This window comes from Pelophylax lessonae (genome assembly GCF_965119305.1).
Source record: "Pelophylax lessonae genome assembly, chromosome: 2".
Classification (NCBI taxonomy): Eukaryota; Metazoa; Chordata; class Amphibia; order Anura; family Ranidae; genus Pelophylax; species Pelophylax lessonae.
Window position 1 is genome coordinate 467495576 of NC_138769.1, and position 24949 is coordinate 467520524.

The following is a 24949-nucleotide window of genomic DNA, read 5'->3' on the forward strand; positions in this document are numbered from 1 at the left end:
GAGAAAAGAAAAAAATTGTAAAAAAAAATGTTCTATTTCTTTATTTTATAAAAAATTATGACAATAAAATTACAACTTCAAAAGACTTGCCATGCCTTTTGCTACATTTTTGCTCCTCAAGAAATGAGATAGGCCGTCAGTACTTTAGTATTGATACATTTTCAGATATATACCATAGTTTGTGGACTCTATAACTTTCCTAATGACTAAATAATATACACTGACTTGGTTTATTTTCACCAAAGAAATGTAGCAGAATACATTTTGGCCTAAATGTATTAAGAACAACTATTTATTTACAAACTTTTAAAAACGCATTATTTTTTCAAAACTTTAGTCTTTTTTCATTTATTTAGCAAAAACTAAAAAACCCAGTGGTGAGTAAATACCACCAAAGGAAAGCTCTAGTTGTGTGAACAAAATAAGAAAATTTTAGTTTGGGTATAGTGTTACATGACAGCGCAATTGTCATTCATAGTGCTACAGCGCTGAATTTTGAAAATTGACCTGGATTGTAGTGGTTAAAAATGTAAATAGTTTCTATTTGAATGTGATCATGTAACATATGAAGCAGGTGCTATCCCAATTTGGTTTCAAAAATGGAAATACACTTTAAATTTTGTATCATCTAAGTTACTGGGTAATTTTAATATGAGATAGCTATTTATTTTTGTGACTGCAAAGCTATAGAGTAATATGTAATAAAGGTTTGCTGTTGAGCTGGGTAGTGCATAATTGGTTTGGGAAATTTGCTTGATTTTCCCTTCTCATATTATAACTTGACTTGCTTTTTGAAATATTTGATTTAAAAGTTATTTGTTGTACTGCAGATATCATTTAATTACTATCTTGTTTTGCTCTTTTGCACACTGACTTTTGCTGATAAAACAAAATGGTGCCAAGAGATCCCCCTGTGTTCTGAATTGGGCACAAGAGGTATACTAATACAAAAGATTCCAGATACACATTCTGGATAAATATCTTTTCAGGCATAAATGATTTCCCATAAACATGTCAAGAAGCAACACCATTTTGGTGCCTTTAATAGCTAATAACATATTTAAAATGAATTTTACTTACTTAGCCTTGGCATTTACCCAGTAATTAATGAGAAATCATAGTACAATTATCTTTTTTTTCTTTCACTTTTTCTGCATGTCATGATGGAAATCGCAGATCCTTGAACAGGGATTGCATCAGTACATCAGCAGATAATGACCTTGATTGCTTTTGTTCTTTTGTTTCCATCCATTTCCAGTAATGATGGCACTGTGTAATTATTTTTTTAACATGTAAATTATGTATGTGATTTCTGTATGTTCTTAGGTGCAAATACTCTGCAGGTAAATTCATTTTCTTTATCTACATATGTTTTTCAAGCCTAATTGTCTTTTGTGGGGTGAGGGTTTAATATTTTGTTAACATTTCTTAACATGAAAATGTCATAGTATCAAGGAAATAACACGAAGCTACTTAATGTTGGGTAGGAATAATTACAGAAGGGTATTTTTTTTTATTAACTTGTATTTCCACCCTTTTCAATTTCTGAAAGTAAATACATGCTTGTTTTGTTTTTAGTTTTTTGTAGCTTCAGATCCAACAGTAAAAACAGATCGACTATGGCATGACAAATATACTCTTAGGAAATCAATGATCCCATCTTTCATAACCATGGATCAGTCTAGAAAGGTGAACTGTTTTTTGGTTTTTCCATTTACTGAACACAGAAAAATAAACTTTGTCATACAGGTTTTCCTTTCCTATACTTCTTGCATGGGAGGTTAAGGCACGCCGTGCGTGACATGACATCCTGTATATCCAGGAAGAACAGATGCGCAAACTAACCATCCCAGCATGGATCTGCTTCTGTGCTTGATGTTGTCAGAATCAAACCGGGAAGAAGAGAAACTGGCAGGATAACCAAGTATTTCAGGGCAAATGAAGATCCCCATAAAGAACAGGCTACATTTATCCAAAACAACATGAACAGAGATATATTATATTTATAATAAATGTTCTGGGGGTAACATACATTTTAAAGCACAGCTAATGGTAAAAATACTTTGTACTTAGTTCCAATGGTCTCACGCCCACAAAGTCCTTCGCCTGTGTGAGCTTCTTCTCCTCAGCTTCTTTCAGGTGCTGGTCTTTGGTTGTCTTTATTGACCAGCATGGGATGACCTCACCCCTGTGTATGCGTAGTAGTGAAGTCATCACAGCATACAGGCAGGCAGTGTACATTCTACAGGCGATTGTGAATAGGCAAGTAAGTGTGTCTTATTGCGGAGGAAGCATTGCATGTCTCTTCTGTAGTAAAGACCCTGTCTGCAATTTTTTTTTTTCTAACTTTAGTTCCGCTTTAAAATATGTTGTAAAGTCAGGATGATAAAACACTGCCATGCCCACTGTTTTATGAAGATCTGCAATACTATGTGTCCATTTTTTTAAAATTCTAATGGTAAATACCTTATCTCACAGTAATGACTTGTTGTCAGTGACATTACTCTGCTCGATCTTCCGCGATGTAAGGAATGGGGAGGGAGGGGCTAGATAACCCTCTGACATCAGCTGGCCAGCAGAAGAATGTCACGTGACTGCTGTGAGAGAACGTATTTATGATTAGAGATTTAAAAAAATGAACACCTAGTATTTATAGAACTTGCTAAAACCGAGGGGATGCAAGATACTTTTAAAAGGTATTTCAAGTGACAGGGAAGAGCAGAAGGAGTGGAGGGGCGGAAGGAGATGGCTCTCACACACAGGCATTGGAACTAACAGACAGGTTGGGTGGGGGAGAGGGTGGGGGATGACAATGGCACCTAAACTGACCATGGTATCAGGAGCCATGATTACAGTACTGTGGTCAGCAGAGACCAAGGAATAGGCGGGATCAGCTAGGTATTTTACATCATACAAAGGGACAAATTACACAGCACAAGCACTGTGCTATTTAATATGCTTTAAGGAACAGGATATACCGTATATATAATGTATATATGTTTTTTCAGGGTTAAAAACGCTTTAATGTTAAAATACAATTGCAGATTGCCTTTGTAAAGTTAGATTTGGCAATTATTGAATTAATTATTTCTTCTCTAGTGCCCATTCATGTACAGATCCGTTTAACTTGGGCTTTAACAGACAACTTTTATGAGATGCGTGGACAGCCAAATTTGATTGTTTTTCAGTGTCCACAAACCTTTCAGAGCCATAGAAGCAGCAGTGCTAGGACTGTAAACTTGCAGAAATAAAGTCCCTCTTGAACCACATAAAAGCACGTATTTACTTCAACACAACCTAAGTTGCCAGACAGTTGGGAGGTTTATGTGCACTCTTTACACCCTAGAGAAAATGTATATATATTATGAGCCATCATTGCAGCTTGCTCTACCTTAGGGCTTTAAAAATGTATTGGTAACCTAAATCAGCAACTCCCTTGTAAATGCAATACCTGTAGCCATTATGGCATATTTGAAAAAAAATAAAAAAATTATAGCTTAATTTAAATTTAATTTATATAGCAAATTGTCCGTAAATATAATTTATTGTTTAAAAAAAAAAAAAAAGTACCAGTTAATTTTGCTCTTGAAATTTTTTTAGAGCAATAAATATGTTTATCTTGATTGTACAGTACAGGACACAGGCTAACTATTTATATACCCTGGGTTATAGGCTCATACCTTCAGGTGATTGGACACTGGAAAAGCTTATGAGGATATTCCCCTGGGTGCCTCCCCTATAATCCATGCTACTCAGTGGGTCCTGATGTTTTCCGCTAGTGTGATCAAGTGGTCCTAAAGCTAAAAGTTTTTTTCTTTAACGCATTCCCTGAGATCACAAGGGAATAGGAATGAGGCCCCTCTAAGATGCTTATTTTTTTAAAAAAATAAACTAGCATTTAAAGACACTTTAAGGTAATGGGCATTTTCCCCCTTAGTTTTGGATATAGTTTGGAGGGATTAGAACACCTGTTGAGTGTTTTTTGCTGTCTTTGTCACCCTCTCTTTTTTCCTGTTTACCATTATCACTGAAAGCAGCTAAAACACAGGCACTAAGCTTAAGTAAGCCTAGCACACACGATCAGTAAATTGTACGAAAAATACCACTTTCTCTTTCGTTCATTGACGGACACAGCTCCTGGTATTCATAACCGTTGGGTTATAATGCCCCTACAGGAATAGGACACTAGGCAGACAAAAAGCTACACCCATGGGCAGTCCCAGGAGGTATACTTCCTCTCTCTGCTATAGCCATTCGGTTTTTTTCTGCCTAGTCAGGAGTAAGGACCTAGTTCCTTGCTGGGATCTTTGGTCCTTGCAACATTTTTTAGATAGAAAATGTTTTTCTTCTGGATGTTTCCTTTGAGATCTACATTCAACTGCCGGACTGGGTGACAGGCTGGATAATCTAGATCCAGTGGTCACCCCAGTTTGGCCAGCTAGCGCGCGCAGACCTCAGCTCCGTGCTATTTCTGCTGCAACATAGCCCCACTGGACGAGGGCTGGCCTGCGCGTTAAATACCTTGTGAGGTCGTCTACGTCTGGGTCTCGGCTCGAGTCGCAGTGTTCCCCCTGGCTGACAGCCCCCCATTTAGTTGGAGAGGGGTTCTGCCTTGAGTGCTGCCCACCTGGTTCCTGGTATGGTGATTAGCTGCCCCCCCTCTCCCCCTGGAGGGTTTTGGGGTAGACGGGGGCCCCTCCTTGGGATGGTCGGACCCCTGGGTTCCCCTCCTTCCCGCAGGCCCCCCCCCCCCTTGCGGAGTCCCTCAGTCCCTTTAGTCTCAGGTGTATGACCAAGATGACATAACACTACTGGTTGCACACTTTTCTACCACTTCAGTCAGGAGCTTTCTACCGCCTTTTTGCCATGAGGACTTTGCTACAGGAGGTCTACACCCGGGTTGTTGGGTACTCCTTCCGGACATGCTTACCCTATTTTCAGCTTCCAACTCTGAATCCCCCGCAGGAGGTTACCCTCCCCTGTAGCTATGGTGTAAACTAAATGTTTGCCTGGCAGAAGGTCAGGAAAACATTTGCTGTGCGGAAGGCCTACACAACACTCAACCTCAAAGTGATGATGCAGATTGGGTCAGGAGCAGACCCAATTTTAACACAGCCTTTGCGTCTGACTATAGTTCTATTTCAGACACACGACACACAGCCCACCTGACAAAGGAAGATTTTTTTTTTTGTACTTGGTCTGCTTTTTTGTATTGTACTGTTTTCCAAACAAAATAAATAGAATTTTCAAAAACAAAGACAAAATCCTGTTCTTGGTACCAAAGTCCAACAGGGGTTTTCACCCTAATGTGGGCCTCAAATCCCTAAACATATATCTTCAATTCCGAAATTTTGCATTTAATATGAAAGTTTGATTATTGCCTCTCTGAGAAGAGGAGAATAACTGGCATCCGTAGACACCCAAGATTCATTTTTGCATATTCTCGTTTAACCACCACATCAGTGTTTTCTGCACTTTTCAGTGAAAGACCGCCGTTTCTAGCAGTGTTGGCTGGTGCTCAAAATCTTTGGGGGGGCGCAAACAGAAAAATGTAATAGGCATTGCTTTGCGGCAAAAAACGCTGCAAAAAATTGCGTGACTTTGAGGTCGCAAAAGTGTGAAAGGGGCCTTCAGTAATTAAGGTATAGTGTGCCCCTTTAAATGCAGAGAGACCAGCGTGCCCCCTTTCAATTCACAGAGACCAGCGTGCCCCCTTTCAATTCACAAATTGCCCCCTTTCAATTCACAGAGACCAGCGTGCCCCCTTTCAATGCACAGAGACCAGCGTGCCCCCTTTCAATACACAGAGACCAGCGTGCCCCCTTTCAATACACAGAGACCAGCGTGCCCCCTTTCAATACACAGAGTCCAGCGTGCCCCCTTTCAATACACAGAGACCAGCGTGCCCCCTTACACTGCTCAGAGACCAGCGTGCCCCCTTTCACTGCTCAGAGACCAGCGTGCCCCCTTTCACTGCTCAGAGACCAGCGTGCCCCCTTTCACTGCTCAGAGACCAGCGTGCCCCCTTCAATGCAGTGACCAGCGTGCGTGCCCCCTTCAATGCAGTGACCAGCGTGCTTGCCCCCTTCAATGCAGTGACCAGCGTACGTGCCTCCTTCAATTCAGTGACCAGGCGTAACTGGAGAGACGTCCACGCGCGCCGCGGCTCCTCCTAGCTCTGACGGCGGCGGGAAGGTAACAGACGGTGAGTGACTGACGCACGCACCGCCCCCACGAAGACATCAGCTGGGATGTCCTGAATGATTGGTCCAGGCTGGAGTCTGGACCAATCACAGCCAGGACAGGACTAGTGGGGAGTGTCGGGGCGCATTGCTCTGCGCCCCGGTGACACCCAGAACGGCTGCCATTCGGCGCCTCTGCCTGGCACCATGTGGTATTCCAAACCTCACCCCCCCCATAGCTAGCAATAGGTCCGGCGCCCCATAGTAGGCTTTAAATGGAATGCCCCTGCGCCCCCTATCGAACGGCTGCCACTGGTTTCTAGTTTGTTGCACTGCTCTTTGGCCTATCTTCTGCTCCCAGAGTAGTCAAAAAGATCAGTAAAAAGTTTGTCCTTCCAGAGAAAAAAAATGCTGTCCCTCAGTTCTTACACTCAGGAATTGAGGTCAAAGAGTCCTTAGTGCAATTCTCCATAACAGTTCAAGCCCTCATGGTAGCCTCCTTGGAGGCTGTTCCTTTCATCTAATTTAATTCAAGGCCTCTCCAGCGCAATGTCTTTTAACCTGTAACAAGCAGGCTACTTATCTCGACCTCCCATTCTTGCCTTGCTTAAGCAAGCCTGTCATTCTTACCTTGCTTAAGCACGAAAAAACACTTCCAGAAAGATCTATTATCCTACCTGGAAATTCTTCTTTGTCTGGTGTGAACACCGGCATCTTCAGTCCCAGAGATTACTCTGTGAAGTCTATTCTGGTCTTCCTACAATAAACACTTGACCAGAACTTGGCCTTAAAATAGTATTAATCCCTAAACCAAAAATGTAATAAAGTTCAGCTTACCAATCATTAGACATGGTGGCCGCATTAATTTTCATTGTTTTTACCTGGTGGTCTGGCCAATAACACAACTTCTGTGCCTCCACTCTGAATAAGGGGCATATGGGCATCTTTGGGCAGTAGCATTATCAATCTGGGGGGGGAAGGGTATTATTGGATGTACCAGCAGATTTAAAATACACTAACAAATTGAAGCCAAACTCCAGCTAACACTTTATATTCAGTTACAGCAAACATTTTTTTTCCTTTTGGGATAAAGGTTTTACATAAATAAAAGTGATTACTGTAAGCACCCCTGCTAGTGGTAAATGGATTGTCTTAACTCTATAACTGATGCATTCTGCTGGAGAGCTTTTTCTTTTGGAATAGAACAGACTTACTGGCCGGATCACCAAATGAAAATAGAAAAAAGAAAGCTTAAAAAAGAAAATGAATGCAGCCATTAAACCTAAGAATTGGTAAGCTGCAATATAATAAATGTTTGCTTTAGGGTACCAATTTAAGCACTTTGGATGGACACATTTCTGCCTTTTCCATTATTTTCCAAAACCTCTAGCTTCACTCTTCCTTATCAAAACTTTTAGTTCTCTTTCACACATACGGACTGTTCTTCCGTTATTCATCCATCTGTTGATGGATGAAAAATGGATATCAATGCATTCCTTTAGAGAAACGGATGTAAGTGGATGATCATCCATTTACATCCGTTTTCATCCGCTTCTGTCAACATCTGTTTTTTGAACGGATGAAAGCCCTATTTTTCATCCGTTAAAAAAACTGATTGGACGAAAAACGGATGACAACGGATGTAAAATGGATGTTAAACTGATGTTGATTAAAAAAAACTGATGACAAAAAAGTGTGACTGAACTGATGAAATGAACAGGTCCGTATGTGTGAAAGGGGCCTAATTCAAGCTGTATTCTGGATCAGGCCCCCCCATGCAGCCAGATCAGCCTTTTCTCCCTAAGATGTTATAAGTCTCCTACCTCAATGAAGACATAGTGCCCTTCTCCAATACACCTAAAAGAAATTGCTCTTTTATGCTTGCACATATGCTAGGACCATCAGAATCTACCACAAAGCTACAGCTTCTTTTAGCAAGACAGACTTTCTATTTGTCCTATCTTCAGGACTTTGCAAAAGAAATTCTGTTTCCTAGTCCACCATAGTTTAATTGATATGGACAACTAATCTCTAAAGCTTACACTTTTTTTTAACATGTAAAATAGCTTACACTTTAAGCCCACGTTCACATTGGTCGGATTTGTCATGCCAAATTGCATGTCAAATCGGAGCTAATTGCCGGCAATGGCACTGTCCGAATCAGTGGGACACCGATTTTTGCGGCAAACTGATTCCCAAAAGTAGCTTCTGTACTACTTTTAGGCGATTTTGGGGGGCGATTTCCATAGACATCTGTGCAGGAACATGCAGAGATGTCTGTGAAATCGCCCCCGAAGTCAGACTGAAATGCTGGCTTGAAATCATGCGAGTTCATCTGAACTCGCACAGTTTCAAAATGGCCTCATTGTGAACCTGGGCTAAAGGAAGAATCTCCTCCAGTGCTTTTACCTGCCTACTCTGCCAGGTCCGTGGCGGTTTCCTTGACCCTTTTTCCCTCAGCTTTATAAGGCCACTAGCTGTCCTCTGTTAATAACTTTTCAAAGTTTTACCAGGTGGACGCTCAGTCATATGCGGATGCAGTGCCACTCTGAAGTTTGGTCTTTTCACTCTTGTTGGAGGGTCTGTTTGCACAGTTCGGTGTGTTGCCCACCCTTCTCATTTGTTGCATGAGAATATCTCAAGGTCTATGAATACTCGGCCTGTGTCATGTATTGTATAAGAGTAAAATAAGAAATTAGAATTTACAGTAAATTCCATATCTTGGAGTACAGTACAGGACACAGGCCACCATCTTCTAATCCTTCTTTCCCCTGCATTACTTGCTACAAACCCACAAAACAAAACTCAGAGTAAGGTAGGATTACAGGGGAGGTCCCGGGGGGCATGTCCTCAAAAGTTTTGCCAGGATCAAATCACCTGAAGCTATAAACCTATAACCCAGAGTCTATGAATATTCAACCTGTGTTCGTTACTGTTCTCCAAGATAAGGAATTTACAGGCAAGTCAGAATTCTTCAGAAGTCAAAATTGTTTTTCATAGTAGTTGGGATAACACAATATGACGCACAACATTTTGGTACTAATGAAAATTCATTGTACTGTTAATTCCTAGGTTCTTTTGATTGGGAAGTCTATTAACTTTCTGCATCAAGTGTGCCATGATCAGACACCTACAGCTAAGATGATGGCAGTGGCCGAAACTGCAGAATCACCAAAAGATGGTAAATGCCACTAATGCCCTATAATCCTTTCTTTTTTTTGTTTTCACGAACGGAAATTACACTCTACATTAATGGGTAAATCGATGTTTTTCATGTATATGGGCGTGTAAAGCCATTCCTTTATATGGCTGACTGTACGTTCCACCTATGGCTCCCCTGGCACAGGAAAATGTTGGGGGTTTATACTAGAGCATTTTTCAGCCTCTCACCATCCTTATGCATGAGGCTAAAAGGTAAACAAAGGTATTTTTAAGTGCATTTTCCTGCTTGTTTACAATATGTAACTTACCTACTTTAGTGTGCATAGTCATGGCTTTACTTAAACTTCCTGCTTCAAACCAATTTAGGAATCAAGAGAAGATCTCTCCAAAGTGAGAGATATTATCTCTAACTGGTATTGCTGATGCAGGAGGCCACAGTCGAATATTTCCTTTCCATTGCTCTAGTGACAACTCTAAATCTTAGATTTCTCTTTCGTTCATTGACAGACACAGCTCCTGGTATTCATAACTATTGGGTTATACTGCCAGACTGGGAGACAGGCTGGATAATCTTGATCCAGTTGTCACCCCAGTCTGGCCAGAGAGCGTGCGCAGACCTCAGCTCCGCGCTAGGTCGGCGGGGACTGTGAGTTAAACGCCTCACGAGGTCGCATATGACCGGGTCTCGGCCTAATACGCAGCGTTTCCTCCTGTCCGACAGCCCCCCAATTTCGATGGAGAGACGTTCTGTCTGGAGCGTTGCCTGCCTGGTTCCTGGTATGGTGAGTAGCTGTCTCCCCTCTCCCCCTGGAGGGTTTTTGGGTAGACGTGGGCCCCTCCTTGGGACAGTCAAACCCCCAGGTTCCCCTCCTTCCCGTAGGCACCCCCTTTTTGCCGAGTCCCTTATCCTACCCCCCCCCTTCCACATACGCTGGGGCTGTTTGGGTGGTCTGGCCACTTTCTAGGTGTGGGGGCAGTGCGCTGACTGGCGACGGGGCCAGGGAATGCGCCGCAGGCGACCAGACGATTTATTGTGCAGGGGGAGGGGTTTTATCTGGTGGGGGCCACTGCCAGGGCCCCCCGGCCTGCTTGAATCTGTCCTTAAAGGCCTGGTCTCCCAATCCTGGGTCCCTGTGTGCCTTGTGGTGCCACGCATGGCTGCCATTTTGTTGTAGCATGTGTGCTCTATACATGGGGGCCATTTTGCTGTGGTTTGCCATTGAAAATAGTGACAACCATGACTGTGGAGCCCTGTGGGCGGCGATTTCGACAGTAGGAGTCCTCCTCATCCCTTGGTGCTGACTCCTGGATCATTTTACTTCCAGATCGCCGCACATGTAGTGCAGATTATCCTGGTGGCTGCAGGTGCTTGTCCCTGCGAGTGGTGAGTCTGGTGGGGTCCTCTCCCTCTCTGCTGAGGATTGCTGGTGCTTTTTGCCTGGTGACCTCTGGTGCTGCCATGTGGTGGGGGTTGTCCCTTAGCAATGTTTACAGGTTTTTGTGGGGTCCCCCTGTTGACTCATGGGGTCTTTGGATCACATTTTTACTCCTGATCCCCTCTCTGAGGCTGCGGGGCCCTCCGGGTCCCAACCATCCATCCATGCACTGACGGTGGTCCTGGAGTCTCTTGTGTCCCGGGTGGAGGTGGCTTGTGGGTGATGGGCTAGCAAAAAGCCCCCCCCCCACCTTCCCCTACCTCATCTGTCTCATCAGATCCTGAATCCGATTTGGCCACCGCGGACGTGGGTCACCCTGCTGGGTCTGCAACCACGGACCTGGAATCCACTGATAGGATGATTCCTCCATGTCTGCGACCGCGCACAAAAAGGCGCTGGTGGATGCACTGATTGTATCTGTGCGGGAGACCCTGAAGATGGAGGACGCAGCTGAAGCTGTGACGGAGGAGCAGGTACCCTTTGGTACTCACAAGCCATCCAGAGCGGCAAAGGTGTTTCCTTTCCCTGCCTATTTTGACAGAATTGTCGCCAAAGAGTGGACCAAAAGACAACAAAAGCGTCCCCGTGGGGTCCCTAAGCACTTTACTAGGCGTTATCCTTATGGAGTCCCTTCTTAAAAAGGTGGACTGTGCCGCCAGTGATGGACCTTCTGGTTTCCAGATTAAACAAGGCAATCATGATTCCGGTTGAAAAGTCCCCGGCCTTTAAAGATCTTTCTGACTGGAAGGCAGAGGCTGTGGCCCGCCATATGTACACTCTGGCTGGTTCGGCATTCACCATTGCCCTAGTGCCGCTAACTCTGACCGAGTGGGCTAAGCTCTTACGCCGTGACCTGGAGGGGGGACAGCTCCCCCCTGCCTTTGCTCAGCTGGCGGACCAACTGTTCCAGGAGCTGCAGTTTATCTGTGATGCCTCTTCGGATGCGGCTCCCCTGATGGCTCGCTTCTCTGTTTTGGCAGTGCTCCTTCCATGTGTCTTGTGGCTCAAGTGCTGGTCTGCGGATCAGACTTCAAAAAAGTCCTTGACTAATCTTCCTTTCCAAGGAGATCACCTGTTTGGAGCTACCCTGGATGACATCATTAAATATCTCACAGGGGGAAGAGTACTTTTCTTCCGCAGGCTACTATGGGCAAGCAACCTCGTCATAGACGTGAGCCCTCCTTTTCAGCTCATAAGAAGTTTTTCTGTTCCTCAGGGTCGACTGACAAGGGCTCAAAGCCTTTTTGGGCCTCTTCGGGAGGATCCAACCGAACCTGGTCTGGCAAGCCAAGATCGGGTTTCTCCAGACCCATGAAAAAGGCTCCTTCAGCATGAAGGTCCCCTTGCATGTTTTTTTTTCTGTTCTGGTTCCGTCCACGAAGCTGGACTATCTAGGCCTGACTCTGGACTCGCCCTTAGCCAGAGTGCTCCTTCCTCCAGTGTCCTGGTGGCTCTTGAGGTAGCCGGCATTCTAAGGGGGGCAGAACGGTTCATTCCAGCCCTCTCGGCTGCACACATTCCCGGGGTGGAAAATTGGCAGGCAGATTATCTCAATCGGCAGGAGTGTGACCATGGGGAGTGGTCCCTTCACCTGGAGGCGTTTGATCAGCTGTGTCTCTGGTGGGGCACCCGTGCTGAGGTGGATCTGTTGGCAACTTGGCTCAACAGAAAGGTGTAGAGGTTTGTAGCTTGGTCAAGGCATCCTCTGGTGGACGCCACAGATGCACTGGTGGCCCTGTGGGATCAGTATCAGCTGATATACGTCTTCCCTCCTCTCAAGCTTCTGCCCAAACTTCTACGCAGGATCAAGCCAGAAGGGATTCTGGTCACCTTAGTGGCTTCGGACTTGCCTCGCCGGGCTTGTTACGCCGATCTGATGTGGCTGGTCACCGACGTTCCTTGGAAGCTTCCTCTCATCAAGGATCTTCTGTCCCTAAAGCCAATCTTCCATCCTGCTTTACAGTCGCTGACTTTGGCGGCTTGGCTGTTGAACGCCAGGTGCTGAAGGATAGGGGTTTATTTTAATCGTGATTCTTAACCTGTTGAAAGCTAGGATATCTACTTCTAGGAAGATCTACCATTGTACAGTGCCTTGCGAAAGTATTCGGCCCCCTTGAATTTTGCGACCTTTTGCCACATTTCAGGCTTCAAACATAAAGATTTAAAACTGTAATTTTTTGTGAAGAATCAACAACAAGTGGGACACAATCATGAAGTGGAACGAAATTTGGATATTTCAAACTTTTTTAACAAATAAAAATCTGAAAAATTGGGCGTGCAAAAATTCAGTTAATACTTTGTAGCGCCACCTTTTGCTGCGATTACAGCTGTAAGTTGCTTGGGGTATGTCTCTATCAGTTTTGCACATCGAGAGACTGAAATGTTTGCCCATTCCTCCTTGCAAAACAGCTCAAGCTCAGTGAGGTTGGATGGAGAACGTTTGTGAACAGCAGTTTTCAGTTCTTTCCACAGATTCTCGATTGGATTCAGGTCTGGACTTTGACTTGGCCATTCTAACACCTGGATATGTTTATTTGTGAACCATTCCATTGTAGATTTTGCTTTATGTTTTGGATCATTGTCTTGTTGGAAGACAAATCTCCGTCCAGTCTCAGGTCTTTTGCAGACTCCATCAGGTTTTCTTCCAGAATGGTCCTGTATTTGGCTCCATCCATCTTCCCATCAATTTTAACCATCTTCCCTGTCCCTGCTGAAGAAAAGCAAGCACAAACCATGATGCTGCCACCACCATGTGTTGCTTTTATGCCAAACATAACGTTTTGCACTGTTGCCAAAAAGTTTGATTTTGGTTTCATCTGACCAGAGCACCTTCTTCCACATGCTTGGTGTGTCTCCCGGATGGCTTATGGCAAACTTTTTAAACAACACTTTTTATGGATATCTTTAAGAAATGGCTTTCTTCTTGCCACTCTTCCATAAAGGCCAGATTTGTGCAGTATACGACTGATTGTTGTCCTATGGACAGAGTCTCCCACCTCAGCTGTAGATCTCTGCAGTTCATCCAGAGTGATCATGGGCCTCTTGACTGCATCTCTGATCAGTCCTCTCCTTGTATGAGCTGAAAGTTTAGAGGGACGGCCAGGTTTTTGTAGATTTGCAGTGGTCGGATACTCCTTCCATTTCAATATTATCGCTTGCACAGTGCTCCTTGGGATGTTTAAAGCTTGGGAAATCTTTTTGTATCCAAATCCAGCTTTAAACTTCTCCACAACAGTATCTCGGACCTGCCTGGTGGGTTCCTTGTTCTTCATGATGCTCTCTGCGCTTTAAACGGACCTCTGAGACTATCACAGTGCAGATGCATTTATAAGGAGACTTGATTACACACAGGTGGATTCTATTTATCATCATTAGTCATTTAGGTCAACATTGGATCATTCAGAGATCCTCACTGAACTTCTGGAGAGAGTTTGCTGCACTGAAAGTAAAGGGGCTGAATAATTTTGCACGCCCAATTTTTCAGTTTTTTTATTTAACAAAGTTTGAAATATCGAATAAATTTCGTTCCACTTCATGATTGTGTGCCACTTGTTGATTCTTCACAAAAAATTACAGTTTTATATCTTTATGTTTGAAGCCTGAAATGTGGCAAAAGGTCGCAAAGTTCAAGGGGGGCGAATACTTTCACAAGGCACTGTATGTGGAAGACGTACATTGCGTGGTGTGAGTCTCTTGGAATTCCTCCTCGCTCCTTCTCGGTGGCTCGGATCTTAACCTTCCTTCAGCAGGGGGTTTGAACAGAAATTGGCCTTGAGTATCATTAAAGGCCAGGTTGCGGTCTTCCATCGACCTTTGGCCACACACTCCCTGGTGCATACCTTTCTTCAGTGTGTCCGACATTTGGTTCCTCCAGTGCGGGCTCTGTTACTGCCTTGGGATCTTAATTTGGTGCTTTCAGCTCTGCAGGAGCCTCCTTTTGAAAATATTCGGGAGATTCCCCTGCTTACGCTGTCCCAGAAGGTGGCCCTTTTAGTGGCTATCACCTCTCTGTGCAGGGTGTCAGATCTAGCTGCGTTATCCTGTCGTTCACCTACCTAGTGATTCACAGGGATAAGATGGTTCTTCGCCCCTGTCCATCGTTCCTTGCTAAGGTTGTCTCTGACTTTCATTTGAATGAAGACATTGTGTTGCCTTCCCTGTGTCACAGGCCTAAACATCGGAAGGAAATTGCCTTGCATGCCTTGAAAGTGGTCTGGGAAATTAGGGTGTACCTGGCAGCTACGGAGTCTTTCAGGAAGTCAGACTCTCAATTTGATCTCACGGATGGACCTCGAAAAGGTTTGTCCGCTTCTTCTGATCATTTCCAGATGAATCAGACAGACTGTGGTTCAGGCCCATTCCATCAGGGGTCCGGTTCTTCCTTTCTCTGTCAAGGCGCACTCTACTAGGGCACTTAGTGCCTCCTGAGCCTTCCGTCATCAAGCGTCAGCGATGCAGGTTTGCAAGGCGGCCACATGATCGTCGGGGCACACTTTTACAAGGTTTTATAAAGTGGATGTGTTGGCATCTGTGGATGCTACCTTTTGGCCGCAAGCTTTTGCAGGCTGCTGTTTAGGAGGAGCTGATCCTCTTTTAGGGTGTATTGTTTTTTTCAGGTGTGCTCCGGTTGCTTGGTTAAACCCCTTTTGCCTGGCTGGCTAATGTTTTTAGCCTTAGGAGGTTTTTTTTGGTAGTTCCCATCACCTCACTGCTTTGGGACATCCCAATGGTTATGAATACCCGGAGCTGTGTCTGTCAATGAACGAAAAAGAAAATGGAATTTTTGACTTACCGCAAAATCCATTTCTCTGATGTTCATTGACGGACACATCACCCACCTCTCTGTGGAGTTATTAGTCTCCTGACACTGCTTGTTATAAAAAATGAGTGGCTGTAGCAGAGAGAGGAAGTATACTCCCTGGGACTGCCCATGAATGTAGCCAGATTTTTTTTCTGCCTAGAGTCCTACTTCTGAAGAAGGCAGTATAACCCAATGGTTATGAATAACCAGAGCTGCATCTGTCTATGAACATCAGAGAAATGGATTTAATAGTAAGTAAAAAAATTCCATTTTTTTTGTCCATTTCAGACCCAGTGACCGCGGGCACTGGACATATAGCGAAAGGGAACTTTTAGTATGAATAAATGCCTTCAGTTGACTACAAGAAATTATCAATGGTGCCTAGCAAAAAGTTGAGATTATGTAGTGTACCTGGAAAGTATTCACAGCGCTTCAATTTTTCCACATTTTATGTTACAACCTTATTCCAAAATGGATTAAATTAATTATTTTCCTCAAGATTTTACAAACAATACCCCATAATGTAAATAAATAGTGGGAGCTCTCGTGCTCGAAAGCAATATTACTCCAAAAATACTATCCATATCAATATATAATGTGAAATCAATATATGAGCAAACATGAAAAAGATGATGAAAGTGAATAGATCACAGTGCTGCAACTTAAATATAACTGAAAAATAACAGTGCAAAATGATATAAACTGTTAGCTTATTCCAATTTATTATTATCATCCAAAACAGTGACATGTGTATAAGTGATCAATCAAATAATCAAATACGTGAACAATAAAATTCAAAAACACTGCCACCAAAAATATATTGTATATAAATATGAAAAATAAAAATTGTCCAAAAAAGTTAATGAACTAAACTGAAAATCCATAGTGATAAGTATAGATAGTCTGGTGAGATTCCAGTGACTTCAAGATAAAAGAAACACCAAAATAAGGTCCACCACCTCTGTGTTCCACACCCCTTTGCCAAGTCACTCACCCCCACTTAATGCCCTCCACTCTCATGGAATGGGCAAAAGACACTTGGATGTTCCACCTTAGATCAAGAGTACACTGGCTGGTAGATCACTGATGCCTAGATAGCCTTCCTTCCGCTCATGGCATTAAAAGAAAGAGAAGATACCACTAGTGCAATAACGTCTGAAAGACCTTTTAATGAAATATCAGCTTCCAATGTTTACACTCACATGGAACAATCCTTGTGAAAACACATAAAAGAATGTCATAAGCGGGGATAAAGGTGCTCACTCAGATCCTGCTGCCGCGGCGTAGTATACCGCTGGAACCGAGGAGACATCTCTGCTCACCCGACCAATCCTTCTGGTACGTTGTGTAGCCAAGCCCCTATTTTTCAATACCCCATAATGACAACATGAAAGAAGTCTGTTTGAAATCTTTGCAAATTTATTAAAAGTAAAAAAAGAAACAAATCACATATACATAAGTATTCACAGCCTTTGCCATGACACTCGAAATTGAGCTCGGGTGCATTCTGTTTGCACTGATCATTCTTGGGAAGTTTCCACAACTTGATTGGAGTCCACCTGTGGTAAATTCAGTTGATTGGACATGATTTTGAAAGGCACACACCTGTCTATGTAAGGTTCCACAATTAACCGTGTATGTCAGAGCACCATCCAAGCCATGAAGACCAAGGAATTGTCTGCACAGATCTGGGGAAGGGTACAGAAAAATTTCTGCAGCATTGAAGGTCCCAATCAGCACGGTGGCCTCCATCATTTGTAAATAGAAGAAGTTTGGAACCACCAGGACTCTTCCTAGAGAGATCAAGAACCCGATGGTCACTTTGACTGATCTCCAGCGTTTCTCTGTGGAAAGAGGAGAACCTTCCAGAAGAACGACTATCTCTGTAACACTCCGCCAATCAGGCCTGTATGGTAGAGTGGCCAGACGCAAGCCACTCTTCAGTAAAAGGCACATGACAGCCTGCCTGGAGTTTGCCAAAAGGCACCTGAAGGACTCTCAGAACATGAGAGACATGGTTTGGTCATAATGATCTGGTCTGATGAAACAAAGATTGAACTCATTGGCCTGAATGGCAAGTATAATGTCTGGAGGAAACCAGGCACCGCTCATCTGACCAATACCATCCCTACAGTGAAGCATGGTGGTGGCAGCATCATGCTGTGGGGATGTTTTTCAGTGGCAGGAACTGGGAGACTAGTCAGGATCAAGTGAAAGATGAATGCAGTAATGTACAGAGACATTCTTGATAACAACCTGTTCTAGAGCGCTCTGGATCTCCAACTTGGGCAAAGGTTCATCATCCAACAGGAAAAGGACCCTAAGCACACAGCCAAACTAACAAAGGAGTGGCTACGGAAAAACTCTGTGAATGTCCTTGAGTGGCTTAGACTTGAATCCAATTGAACATCTCTGGAGAGATCTGAAAATGGCTGTGCACCGACGCTCCTCATCCAATCTGATGGAGCTTGAGAGATCCTACGTAGAAGAATGGGAGAAACTGCCCAAAATAGGTGTGCCAAACTTGTAGCATCATACTCAAAAAGACTTGAGGCTTTAGTTGGTGCCAAAGGTGCTTCAACAAAGTTATTGAGCAAAGACTGTGAATACTTATGTACATGTGATTTTTTTTTTTTTTTCCCTTTTTTTTTTTTTTTAAATCAATTTACAAATATTTTAAACTAACTTCTTTCATGTTGTCATTATGGGGTATTGCTTGTAAAATGTTAAAGAAAATAATGAATTGATACCATTTTGGAATAAGGCTGTACATAACATATTGTGGAAAAAGTGAAGCGATGTGAATACTTTGCGGATGCACTGTAAGTGGTTTCACTTTTGCGTTTAATAATCACAACCTTTTTCCAACCTGCTTAATTACTTTAGTGGGACTCAGAGTAGCAGTTTCACACTGTACCTGCGTTGAATGTTATATGTAGCAGTTATATTACCCAACACCTGGCACTCCCCTGGCAGTGGGTATAGATGATTCCAACTCTGGCCAGATTTGCTGGTTAGCTGGGTGTGCATGTAGTTGTAGAAAAAGTCATGTGAAATTAAACAAGGAATGTAATGTGTGGAATACTGTTGTAAGCATCAACTACATTCCATTGTCAAAATACAGTGTTTTTTTTACGATTTCGGGTCTTTCTTTAAATATACTAAAGCCGCATAGTAGACATTTAAAATTAATGCATTTTTGTGTATATAATAGACCATACACAATTAATTAAATTGTCTCTCATGTCTTTTAGCTGCAGAGCTGTTCACAGACTTGGAAAATGCTTTTCAGAGTAAAATTGATGCTGCATATTTTGAGACCAGCAAATATTTACTGGATGTTCTTAACAAGAATTACAATTTGCTTGAGCACTTGCAGGCCATGAGACGTTACCTCCTGCTGGGTCAGGGAGATTTTATACGCCATCTAATGGACTTACTTAAGTAAGAAATTTTTATTTTAGTTAAACTTGAGCATTTCTTTATATTTGGAGCACTGATAACATTGTCACCAATAAATATAAAAACTGGCTTAATTAAGAGCATAGTATTTTACATTTTTTATAACTGTAAAAACTTCACAATGGATTAGTAGTTAACACTTCTGCCTTGCAGCAATGCGGTCCTAGATTTGGTCCCTGATCAGAAGTTTGTATATTGTCCCTGTGCTTGTGTGGGTTTCCACCCACACTCCAAAGACATGCTGGTAGGTTAGTTGCGGCTATCTAAATTGGCTGTGTGTGTGTGTGTGTGTGTGTGTGTGTGTGTGTGTGTGTGTGTGTGTGTGTGTGTGTGTGTATGCATGTGAGAAAAAGAGGTTAGTTGGCTGCTATATAAATTGGCACTATGTCTGTTCATTTATGTACGCATGTGATAAAGGGACCTTAGATTATAGGGTCCTTGAGGGTAGCAAATGCTGTGAATGTAGAGTATGTAAAGAGCTGTATAAATTGTCTGCATTATTTAAATGCTTGTAATAAGTAAATAAAACATCAACTGTATGCATTATAGTGGAACTAAATCCTCCTGTCCTTTTACAGGTGGAAGATAACAGCACATTAGACTGTATGTAGATCTGTAGTTGCTATGGTGACATCTGATTGGGTATGACACCAGTTGTTTACGGGCTTGAAAGTTGAATTGAAAGCTGACAATACTGTAAGCAGACTAGCAACTGTGATGTATATCACCAGAGGCATGCCTTTAATGTAAGCTTTGCCATATACCTTACAATTTCTCTTGTTCAGCCTTGCAGTCTAATTGAAGTTGGGTGAGGCGGGTGGTGCTTGCAAGGCCGCCCACAGTTCAAATGTTTGCCAGTTCAGCAAGAAGCAGATGAGTTTTTAGACGTGTATAACCAGTGGATACTGTTTTAGGAAACCTATAAATTGGTGGGTTCAGATCCGCTTTAAAATGTAATGATTTGTTTTTTTAATTAAAATAATGAACATGTTATACTTACCTGCTTTGTGCAATGGTTTTGCACAAAGTGGGCTCAAACTTCCGCTTCTGGGATCCCCTCTTGGCACTCTTTGCTCCAACTCCCTTCTGAGTGCCCCCATAGCAAGCCGCTCTTAAAGAAGAGGCTCCCCCAAAACATTTAAAAGTCAGCAGCTACAAATACTGTAGCTGCTATCTTTTAATATAAGCACACTTACCTTTCAAGGGATCCAGCGATGCCCTCACCTGAAACGATTCTTTAGTCGGCTTCAGGTGCAGGTGCCGGCATAGAAACAAGGGAAAACAGGCTTCACAGCCAGTTTCCTACTGTGCATGTGCGTGCTGCACTGCGCTTTGTGAATGGTCCCGTTGTCTTCTGGGACCTGTGATGTGTCCCAGAAGGAGAGGGCGAGATCCGAACTTCGGTTCAGATCACCACAGTGTGCTTAGCCAAAAGTGGGAGCGGGTACCTGTCAAAACCAAATATGGCAATGGAGGGGAGAAGGATGCAAAAAATTTGAACTTCCCCTTTTTGGTGGAGCTCCACTTTAATGCAGAGAATTCATTAAGGTAAAAGCCCTTAGCCTTAGCTGAAAAGCAGTCTTTTCTCGTTCATCGACAGGCGCAGCTCCATCTAGTCGGAGACTATAGGGTTATGCTCCTCCTATCAGCACTAGGCAGGAAAAAAGCTTAACCACACCAACGGGGGCTGTCCCTGCAGGCATAACCCTATACACCCTGCTATCATCAAGCAGTTTGTTTCTGCCTAGTTTAAGGAATAGGACCTAGCTTCCTGTTGGGACTTCGGTCTTCGCTATTATAGGAAAGTTTGTTAGTTTGTGATTTTTTTTATTTTCACTAGTTAGTTCCTGAGGACCAAGATTCAGAGGAACTACAGGCAACAGCCGGCTGAGGTTCCGCACTGGATAATCTTAAGGTCTTCCAGCCTGGCCAGCGAGCGTGAGCAGATTATAGTCCAGAAGTAGGCCTCGCCACGGCAGTGCCCCGATGGATGGGGACGAGCCTGCGAGTGGACCGTGTCACTGGACGCACACGACCTGGAATGCCCTGAGTCGCAGCTTCCCCATTGGCTGACAGCACCCCCCCAGGTGGTAGGTGATCTGTTTCAGAATGGCGCCCACCTGGTACCATGGTATGGTGAGTAAATTGTCCCCCCAAAAACCCCTGGTGGTCTCGGGGCAGACGTGGGCCCTTCCCTAGAATGGTCGGACCTTAGGGGCTCCCTCAATTCCCCTGGCACCTCGGAGGACTAGTCCTGTGTACCACTCGGCATTCCCTTACCCCTACTACCCCTAGCAGGTTTTTACCTTTGGGGGGGGGGGTAATAATGTGGCCGTTGTGGCGCTTATTTGAGGGGGGTGACTGGTCCTGTGTGGGCCCCTGGGCAGGGTCCTTCCGATGCCTATTGTTCTGAGCCCCCTTTTTGGGGGTCGTGGAGACCGCATGGCACGCTGCGGGGGCCACCATTTTGCTGTGGATCATAATTTTTATATTCCCATTAGATTATATGGGCAGCCATTTTCTATAATTACCCATTGAGAATGCATGAGCGGCCATTTTCCTGAGGTTCATAGGCTGGACAGGCATGCGGCATGGTTTTGAACATATAGAGGCTGAGTTTTCTCTTCCTCTTCCAGTACTGTCCATGTCAGTTTAGTTTTTGCACAGATCAGGCTGGAAGTCTCCTCAGTTGTCTGGTAAAGTTTTTCCTGGGGTTCCCTGTGGGTTTTTCTTCATTCACTCTGCTATTATCTTATAATAACCATGGATTGTGAGCCCGCACTTATAGCGGTGGGACCGCGTTTTTGGCGGTATTAAAGAGACACTACCCAAATTTTTTAAAAAGTGTAACATGGAGTCCCAGGATAATATTTCACCCACAGACCCCCTGGGAGCATTTGCGGGACCTTCTGGTTCACATTCTCAGCCAGACATTGTAGTTTTTTTTGCATCTGAGGTCTAAGGTAGATTTTGTCATTGCTAGTTCTGCCAGCTGCAAACGCCTCACCTCCCATCAGCAAGGTCTTCGGACTCTGGGATAGACATGGCCGCCACAGACATAGACCACCCTGAGGGGTCGGTGTCGTCGCATTCTGACGGTGAAGAGGACCTGTCCTGATCAGCCGCCGTGTGGGAACGCGCTTTGGTGGAAGCTCTAAAAGGTTTCAGTGCGGTAAACTTTAAAATTGGCTGATGAATCCACAGCGCCGGGTACACAGGTGTCTTTTGCCTCCCGTAAATCGGGCAAGGTGTTCCCTTGCCCAGGAATTGTTTCATGCTATTGTGGATAAACAGTGGTGGCGCATTAAATGCATGTTGATGGTGCCTAAGCGTTTTGCACGCCATTTCTGTACCACCAAAAAGTGGATCCCCCTGTGTCTAGGTTGAATAAAGCAACTCTGGTACTGGTGGAAGAGTCTTCTTCTTTTGCGGACCCCGTGGATAGACGGGTGGAATCCTTGTCCCGCCATTTACCCGTGGTAGCAGGTCACATATTAAAGTATACCTTTGTGACTATTTTGGTAGCGCAGACTGCTATGAAATGGGTGAAGTTACTTGGAAGCTGAACGGCTCCCCCCTGCGGTGTTGGAACTACTGGACCAGTTCATTCAAGCCCTGAGGTTCATGTGTGCTATGTCCTTGGAGTCAGCCCCGTTGATGGCCATGGTGTCTGCAGTGGGGGTTGCTATTAGGCGCATTGTCTGGCTAAAAAGCTGGTCGGCGGACCAGGCTTCTAAAAAGTCCTTGACTGATCTTACCTTCTTAGGGGAGAGGCTGTTTGGATCCTCTCTGGACGAGTTGATCAAAGGTATCATGGAGGGTAAGAGCATCATCTTCCCCCAATCAGAGATTCGTAGCCAGGTCTCGAGTTCCTCTGACAGACGCCACAGATGCCCCGGTGGCTCCTTGGGGTCAGTGTCGGCTAATTTATGCCTTTCCTCCCTTGTAACTCCTGCCGAGGCTTCTGCGCAGGATAGCGTGGGGAGGGATTCTGGTGACTCTGGAGTGGCCTCGCCGGTCTTGGTACGCAGCCCTAGTAAGGTTGGTGGCCGATGCTCTTTGGAGACTTCCTCTCAGGGAAGATCTGCTGTCTCAAGGTCCAATTTTCCATCCTGCTTTATCGGCGTGGCTGTTGAAAGCTAGGTGTTGAGAGATAGAGGTCTTTCTGACTCTGTGATTCCTACACTATTAAAGGTTAGGAAGTCGACTTCTATGAAGATACATCATCGTATGTGGAAATCGTATATTTTTAATGGTGTGAATCACTGAAGGTGCACCCTCGCTTGTTTTCGATAGCTAGGGTCTTGGTCTTTCTGCAGAAAGGAGTCAAACAGAGGTTGGTTTTGGGTACTATCAAAGGCCAAGTGTCGGCTTTGGCTATATGATTCCAACACCCGTTAGCTACGCATGCTTTGCTTCGTACCTTTATACAGGGAGTGCGCCATATGGTTCCTCCGAGAAGGTCCCCGCTACCTCCGTGGGACCTCAATCTGGTATTATCTGTTCTTCAATAGCCTCCTTTTGAGAACATTCGGGAGATTTCTCTGCTTTCATTGTCCCATAAGGTTGCCTTCTTGGTGGCTATCACTTCCGCTCGCAGAGTATCTGAACTGGCGGTGCTGTCCTGCCACTCACCTTATCTGGTGATACACAGGGATGAAGTGGTACTTCGAACCTAATCGGTCATTTCTTCCTAAGGTTGTTTCTGATTTTCATCTGAATGAAGACCGTGTGTTGCCTTCACTCTGCCCTAAGCCCAAACATTCTAAGGAACTTGTGTTTTTAGATGTGGTTCGGGCGATCAGGGTCTATCTGGAGACCACTGAGTCTTTTAGAATATCAGACGCTCTCTTTATCCTTACCGAAGTATCTTATAAGGGATTAGCTGCGTCTGCGGCGACCAAATCCAGATGGATCAGGCAGAAGGTGGTTTAGGCTTATTCACTGCAGGGTCAGATTCCTCCTTTCTCGGTGAAGGTGAATTCTACGAGAGCGCTGAGTGCCTCTTGGGCTTTTCGCTATCAGGCGTTGGTGCTGCAAGTTTGTAAGGCGGCAACTTGGTCATCTGTGCATATGTTTATTAATTCTAAGAAGTAGATGTGTTGACATCTTCGGATGCTTCTTTTGCCCGCAAGGTTTTTCAGGCTGCTGTTTAAAGAGAACATTTTTTTTTGTTTCTTTTTGAGGGTGTATTGTGTTTTCAGGGTGAGCTCCAGGTGTTCCTGGTTGAGCTCCATGTTCCCTGGTTGGCTAAGTTTAGCCTTTGGGGAGTTATGTTTCCGTTTGCGTTGTCTTCCCACCCCTCATGAATATACTGCTTTGGGACATCCCTATAATCTCTGACTAGATGGAGCTGCATCTGTCAATGAACGATAGAGAAAACTGGATTTCTCTATCGTTCATTGACGGACGCAGTTCTCTCTGATCCATATTAGTAGGGTAATACTGCCCCCCTACAGGAGTAGGACACTAGGCAGAAAAAGTTCTGGCTACACCTATGGGCAGTCCCGGAGGGTACACCCTCTCTCTTCCTGCATAGGATGTCAGTTTTAATCTGCCTAGTCAGGAGTAAGGGCCTAGTTCCTTGCTGGGATCTCTGGTCTTGGCATATAAAGTATTTTATTATGTAGATTTTTTTTTTTTAGCTAGCCTTTCTTTCTCCAGAACTTTTTTTCCTGTGAGATCTTCAAGCAATTATGCTGGACCCCTATATCGAGTGGTCACCCCAGTCTGGCCATCGAGCGCATGCAGGCCTAGCCCTGCGCTGGGTCGGCCGCGACATAGTCCCGCTGGACGGGGACTAGCCCCGCGAGTCTCGCCAGGACACACAGGGTCTAGGCTTATGTCACAGCGTTCCTATTTGGCCAACAGCCCCCCTACTCCAGTGGCGGGGGGTCCTGTCAGGA

At 44.3% G+C, this 24949-nt stretch overlaps 1 protein-coding gene across 1 annotated transcript in view; it reads left to right on the plus strand.

The window, feature by feature from the left end:
* The window catches only part of TUBGCP3 (tubulin gamma complex component 3), a 237541-nt gene that overhangs the window by 106165 nt on the left and 106427 nt on the right, over window positions 1–24949 (plus strand). Inside the window, exons 12-14 of the mRNA XM_082245180.1 lie at window positions 1579–1689; window positions 9255–9363; window positions 18836–19025. Coding sequence (XP_082101306.1) covers window positions 1579–1689; window positions 9255–9363; window positions 18836–19025 — 410 coding nt within the window. The remainder of the gene's footprint in view (window positions 1–1578; window positions 1690–9254; window positions 9364–18835; window positions 19026–24949) is intronic.